The sequence below is a fragment of the Mandrillus leucophaeus genome, unplaced genomic scaffold (assembly GCF_000951045.1).
Source record: "Mandrillus leucophaeus isolate KB7577 unplaced genomic scaffold, Mleu.le_1.0 Scaffold26, whole genome shotgun sequence".
Lineage (NCBI taxonomy): Eukaryota > Metazoa > Chordata > Mammalia > Primates > Cercopithecidae > Mandrillus > Mandrillus leucophaeus.
In genome coordinates this window covers 34,392-41,324 of record NW_012102698.1, presented here as the reverse complement: position 1 = coordinate 41,324, position 6,933 = coordinate 34,392, and the positions used below count along the sequence as shown (strand labels likewise).

The window sequence follows — 6,933 nt, the reverse complement described above, 5'->3', positions numbered from 1 at the left end:
CCAGGCTAGAGTACAATGGCGCAATCTCGGCTCACTGCGACCTCCGCCTCCTGGATTCAAGTGATTCTCCTGCCTCAGCCTCCTGAGTAGCTGGGATGACAGGCTTGCACTACCACGCCCAGCTAATTTTGTAGTTTCAGTAGAGACGGGGTTTCTCCATGTTGTTCAGGCTAGTCTCGAACTCCTGACCTCAGGTGATCTGCCCGCCTCGGCCTCCCAAAGTGCTGGGATTATAGGCCACCGTGCCCGGCCATCTCATTTCTATTCTTCCTCCAAATGTTTTCTGGCATGGGTTTCTGACCTTGACTGTTGGGACCAGTTGATAATCCTGGAATCCACTTCCAGAAGGCCTTGGGGCTGTGTTTGCCTATAATGCAGAGGCTTCTGGTAGAGGCACCTTTGAGGCCTGGGCTGCCGGGCAGAGGTTGGTGGGCCACCTGCACACCTGATCCTGAGCAGTGTCTGCACCATCTTTCCTGCGATTTGCCTCTGCTCACACGTGCAGGGACGGGTCTCTCCTTGCGGCAGCTGCTCTGTGCTGGAACACTGCTGAGGTCAGAGGGTTCTTGTACTGAGCCTGGATGGGCATCTGTGATGTCCTCCCCCATTGGAGAGGTCTGTTATCCCCCACTAAGTGATGACACCGTCCACCTGTGGACTTTGCCACATTTGGATGTAAGCGCCTCTGCAGCACCCACCTTCCACATGGCTCCTTCACACTCCCTCTCCTGGCCATGCCGGGTATTGGGAACCCCACAGGGAGTGCACCCTCAGGGCGCTGGGTTTGGTTCCAGCTCTGACTGGAACTGGTTATGTGATTGGCCCTGGCCTCAGCATAAGACCCACTTAACAAGACCTCAGGGGTTTTAGTCTCAGCTCCGTCCCTGGCCCAGTCTGGCTCTTAGCCAGCCCCCCTCCTCCTCTGCCACTGTCCCAGCCACTGGCTATGCCCTGGGTGCCCACCCCGTGCAGGGTGGAAGCCTGGCTTTGGGCTTTTGGAGTTCCTGGGCAGGGAAGGCTCCCACTTTTTGCCCTGTGAAGCCTACCTCAGTCCTGGCTGCCCCATTTCCCAAGGGGCTCTCAGGTGCAGTGGCCTCTGCAGCCCCTCTCTTGGGGTGCAGGCCTGGGCACATGCAGCCTTGTCTAGCTCTGCCCCAGTTTGCCCATCCAGCCCCCGAGTTCTTCCTGCCGCTTCAGGCCGCTGCTTGAACTGAAGGCAGAGGTGGATTCCTCCCTCCCTGTCCTGGAAGTTTTTGGGGCTGTCTGGCATCCTCCCTTTGGGACCCTGGGTTCATTCCCTGCTCTGGCCACCTTGTTTGTGGCCCCTCTGGGCCAGGACAGACACACCCGGCGTGCGCCTGACCTCAGCAACTCACACGCAGTGTGCAGGTGTGTGCATCTGCACGTGGCATCGGCGTCACTTCTTACAAGGACACTCGGGCACTGGGGAAGGGTGAGGACACAAAGGAGGAATGGGATGGGGACTCTGACGCCTGGGAGCCCCCCGGGAGGCCTCTGCCCTGGGGACCGTTCAGCAGCTCTGGGCCTCTCTCCAGATCATCAGCCATGACACCCGGCGCTTCCGCTTTGCCCTGCCGTCACCCCAGCATATCCTGGGCCTGCCTGTCGGTGAGTCACGCCCCTGCCAGGCCCACTTGGAGCCTGGCAGGCAGCTGGGGCACTAGATCAGAGAGATGGGAGCTTCATATTTCCACCAGGGAGAGCGGGGAAGGCTTCAGGAGGAGGTGACAGCTGCCCTGGGCCTTTGAGGGAGAGTCTGTTGGAATGAGAATGGGAAGGCCCAGGGTCCCTGACAGTGGCACCAGGAGGAGAGAAGGCGTGGAGACAGGAAGCTGGGACGTGAGGGGAATCCCCAGGAGGGGTGGGAGGGGGCCGTGGGAGCTGAGGCCAGGCCAGGCTTTGAATGCTGGGTGGGGGTGCAGGGTAGTGGCTTGACAAGATCTAGGGGTCACCTGTAGGGATGATCTCTGGCCCAGAGTGACTCCGTTCTGTCCTGCAGGCCAGCACATCTACCTCTCGGCTCGAATTGACGGAAACCTGGTCATCCGGCCCTATACACCTGTCTCCAGTGATGATGACAAGGGCTTCGTGGACCTGGTCATCAAGGTGAAGCCTCTGGGTCATGACTGTGGAGGAGGTGCGGGTGGGTGGCCATGGCAACAGCCCATGTGGACCCCCCCTGGACAGGGAAGGCTCCCGCTCCGGCCCTGTGCAGCCTAGCCTTGGTCATGGCTGCCCTGCTTCCCCAGGGGCTTGCAGATGCAGTGGCTTCTAGAGCCCCTCTCGAGTCCACGTCCCCCACAGCCTGGATTCTAAAGAGCCAGTGCTCCCTTGTGCCTGGTTTCTGAGTAAATAGCACGTCATCGTTTACCAACAAAAGCCAAACAAGGGGGTCTTGACAGAGATCAGGGGCCAGGGTTCAGGGCAAGCGCCCTTAAACCAGGACGGGTACCTGCAGCAGAGGCGCCAGGAAGGCTGGCCGGCGGTGCAGACGCCGTGCTGCGAGGTGTGACGGCGCAGCCCCGGCCCTGCTCTCATGCCGGGAGATTCCTGGGAGCGGGGTCCCAAGTGTGTGGGTTGAGGCAGCCACTCCACCGTGGTCAGCGGCCGGGCCTTGGTGACACGCAGGCCCTGTTCTTACTCCTTTCTCTGAGAAATGTCCCTCAGGCCTGCTAGGGAAACGTGAAGGGCTCGTGCGGTGTGGTCTCGGAGCTGGGGTGATGGGCTTTCTGGGGTCTGTTGCGGAGTTCGAGGTGGAGGTTCACAGTAGAAGATGCAGCCGTTAGGGGCAGCAGACCACAGAGACCTGGGGCCGCAGCCCGGAGCCTGAAACGTACGTGCGGAGTGGGGCCGCAGCCCGGAGCCTGAAACGTACGTGCCGAGTGGGGCTGCAGCCTGGAGCCTGAAACGTACGTGCTGAGTGGGAAGTAAGAGGCAGCACAGTGGCTCCTGCAGGGACATTCTTATGAAAATCAGAAATACAAGCTTTCAGCCAGGCACGGTGGCTCACACCTGTAAGCCGCTTTGGGAGGCCAAGGCGGGCGGATCACCTGAGGTCAGGAGTTCAAAACCAGCCTGGCCAACATGGAGAAACCCCGTCTCTACTAAAAATACAAAAAAATTAGCTGGGCATGGTGGCGTGCACCTGTAATCCCAGCTACTTGGGAGGCTGAGGCAGGAGAATGGCTTGAATCTGGGAGGCAGAGGTTGCAGTGAGACAAGATTGTGCCACTATATTCCAGCCTGGGCAATAGAACAAGAGTCAGTCAAAAAAAAAAAAAAAAGGAAAAAAAAGAAATACAAGTTTTCCTGCAGAACAGAGGGTGAGAAGCAGCCTAGACCGGTAGGTGTATGGGGTGTTGGAGACCCTCCCCAGTCAAGGCAAAAGCCCTATAGCCTTCCCAGCCCAGTGCCCTCAGGTGCCCCTGGAGCCCTCTTACTGGGCCGCAGCTGAGGCCCTGGATCTCGCCAGGTCTTGGGGCAGGCACTGGATCTCAAGAGTGGGAGGGGCCCTGGCCTGGGCTCCTTCCTTGCTGGGGCACCCAGACCTGGCCTCAGGAACCTGTCTTTGGCTGGAGGACGGGCACTGGACACATGGTCATGGGGAAGTCAGTGCTCCCTGCAGGGGACAGGTACCTGCGACCGAGCTTCCAGAAGGGCCACCAGGGATGGGTGGGGTTGGCTGGTGAGAGTGGCTCCCTAGTAGGCGACAGGGAAGGTGAGATCTGGGACTGAGTAGGCGCTGACCAGGTGAAGAAGGAAGAAAAGAAGCTTCAGGTGCAAAGGCCCTGAGGTCAGCAGCAGGCTCGAGGATTGAAGTGGCTGGAGGGTTGGGGCAAGGGGTGGGAGAGGTCAGTGGGGCCAGACAGGGCCTTGGAGGCCCCAGTAAGGTTTGGGGCTTTGTCCAGAAGCACAGAGGAGGTGGTGAGGGCTCAAGCATCTGTTCACATTGAAATCTCTCTGGCCAGATGTGAAGAAGCTATTAGGAGGATTCAAGTTGGGGTTGAAAAACCCACAGGTGACCAGGCCTCTCCTGGCTTGGAGACCTCACTGGCTCCCTTGGTCCTTGGTAAAGGTCAGAGTCCTGGCCTGGCACCCAGGGCCCAGGAAAGCGTGCTCTGTCTGCCTTTCCCTGGCCCTCCACTCCCCTCTGCCTCCACGCCCCGTAGCCACCCTCCGTGCTGAAGCCACAACAGGCTCCCCTCCCCAAGGCCCTGTATACGCACTGTCCCTCCCCCAGCCGCCTTCCCCTTCTCTATCCATCAGACTCCCCAGGCAGGGTGAGCCACTCCTCCTCTGTCTCCCCATCTCTTTGTAGGTGTCAGATCGAGGCCCTTCTCTTTCCCAAGACAGTAATCCCAGAGAGTGCAGAGCAGGAAGTAGTTCCAAGAGTGAGCGAGGTTTTTATGACAGCACGAAACAGAAGGGACTGGGTGTCCACCAGGAGGAGTGTGGCTGAGTGGGCCTCCCAGAGCCTTGACTTTGCTGACGGGTGTCAGTGTCTCCTGTTGGGAGGGGCCCCGGAGACAGTCGGTGAAATGTGAGCGCATCCAGCCCTGGAGTTGGTTGGCCTTGTACACGTGGCCGGTGCTTTGCTTTCCCCGGGGATGTCGAGGGGAGGCCGACTCCTGGGAGGGTAGGGTGAAGGACAGGTGCAGGACGGATACAGTTTGACGGCTGGGTGGATTGGGCTGCACAGGAGAAGGCCATGTGTGGGCCTCAGAAGAGCTGCGGAAGAGGCACTTGCGCCCCGCTGTGGACAAGAGCTCACCCCTGAGGCCTGGAGCCGGCGACTGAGGGCTGCGGGGGTGTCTTGCAGGTTTACTTCAAGGACACCCATCCCAAGTTTCCCGCCGGAGGCAAGATGTCTCAGTACCTGGAAAGCATGCAGATTGGAGACACCATTGAGTTCCGGGGCCCCAACGGGCTGCTGGTCTACCAGGGCAAAGGTGACTTGGGCCGGAATCCCTTGATTACAGAGCAGGCTCAGAGAACTGGAGAGCTTGGGGGTGCTGGGTGCAGGGTGCAGGTGCCTGGCTCTCTGTGGATGGGTGACTCCCACTGGGCCAGCTGTCCCTTTCTGGGACCTGAGTCTCCTTGCCTGTAGAGGGGATAAGTTGCTGGCACAGGGGTTGCAGACAGGCCACTCCCGGGGGCCACATCTCACCCACTGCCAGCCTCCGTTTGGCTTTCTCAGCATCTGAAACAAACAAGCAAGAGGACAGAGCTGAGCCTCCGGGTTCCCAGCCTCTCCACTGCTCCTACACCTTCCTAATGGCTGGCGTAGAATGGCAGCCGCCTCTACCTCGGACCTCACAGTGGGGGCAGGTTCTCCACCCTCTCCAGCCCCCACACATGGCATGTTTGATGGCCGGGCCTCACGCTTTCTCTCTCCCCAGGGAAGTTTGCCATCCGGCCTGACAAAAAGTCCAACCCCGTCATCAAGACAGTGAAGTCTGTGGGCATGATCGCGGGAGGGACAGGTACGTGGAACCCCCACTGAGGCGTCCGGCGGCTAATGTTGAGGGAGGAGTTGGGGTGTGGGTGAGGCGCAGGTTCTGAGTGCCTGGGAGCTACTGGAGGTCAGGGGCCTGGGCCCAGTGGCCCTGGCCGCTCTCCCCCGGTACACTTGGGCGGGGCGGTGCCTGTGAGCAGGCCTCACTCAGCACATGGGGGGCCTGGCTGGCTATTTTGCAGGCATCACTCCGATGCTGCAGGTGATCCGTGCTATCATGAAGGACCCTGACGACCACACCGTGTGCCACCTGCTTTTTGCCAACCAGGTCAGTGGGTGTCCCCATGATGGGCAAACTCAGCGTTTCCTGAGAGGGGACTTAGGGCCTGCTCAGGTGCTGTTGAGGGGTGTGCACAGCTCTGCTAAGATTCTGGGGATGACCAGCATGGGGGGAGCTCTGAACGTTCTGTGCACTGGCAGCCTTGGCAGCGGCATGGCCGGCAGGCTTCGTGGTGCAGAGCCTGGATCTGGCTGAGGGGGCTGCCCTGCGGGGAGCTCCCTGAGCACCCCATCCCCTGGCTGCTTCCTCCAAAACTCAGAACTCCCCTCACCATGAGCACGGATTGGAACCCGCCGGTGGAGTGGGAGGAACAATGGCCTGGGCTGGCCTGGAGATGGAGGGGCTCATATGACCAGACGTTTGCACGAAGCCCCTGAGCTACAGGGTGTCAGGGCAGGATTTGAATGTTGGTCTCGCTGGCTTCTGATTCATATCCTTGTCCACGAGCCCACTGCCTGCCTGCTCTGGCCTGCTGTGTGGCCTTGGACGAGCTGCTTTCCCTCTCTGGGCTTCACTCCCTCATCTGTAGAATGAGCTGATGAAACTGGGTTGTTCCAAGGTCTTTCCAGGTTCAGTGTTTTGTGACTGATGACGTAGATTGGGGGAGAAGATACTTGCCTGAGGTCCTTGGATGTGGGTCCTTGCCCCACCCTGCCTCCCCACAGCTGCAGAAAACTGCCCTAAGGCAAACCGAAATGGCCTTGCTAGGCCCAGGGGAGAAAGGCAGAAATTCCAGGCTGGCTGGCGTGGAGGGAGGGAGGGCAGCAGTGAGACTTGGTGGTGCTGGGTCCGAGTCTGTGGAGGCCGCCAGACTGTCTGTCACCTGTACAGGCCATCTTTGTACCTGGTAGCGAGGACAGTGTGGTCACCTTATTTTGTACCTCCGGACACAGACTTCGGGAGGGGCTTGACTGTGCCAGTCTCATGGGAAGTGCTCAAACCAGGACTCAAACCAGGGCATATTTTTATTTTTATTTTATTATTTATTTTTGAGATGAAGTCTTGTTCTTGTCCCCCAGGCTGGGGTGCAGTGGCGTGATCTCGGCTCACTGCAACCTCTGCCTCCTGGGTTCAAGTGATTCTCCTGCCTCAGCCTCCCAAGTAGCTGGGATTACAG

The 6,933-nt window shown here is 59.4% G+C and overlaps 1 protein-coding gene across 1 annotated transcript in view; it reads left to right on the top strand.

Moving 5' to 3' along the window:
- LOC105542440 (NADH-cytochrome b5 reductase 3) overlaps positions 1–6,933 on the top strand; it is a 33,438-nt gene that overhangs the window by 19,208 nt on the left and 7,297 nt on the right. Inside the window, 5 exon segments of the mRNA XM_011983991.1 lie at positions 1,557–1,629; positions 2,021–2,127; positions 4,841–4,970; positions 5,421–5,504; positions 5,719–5,804. Of these exon segments, the coding sequence (XP_011839381.1) occupies positions 1,557–1,629; positions 2,021–2,127; positions 4,841–4,970; positions 5,421–5,504; positions 5,719–5,804 (480 nt within the window).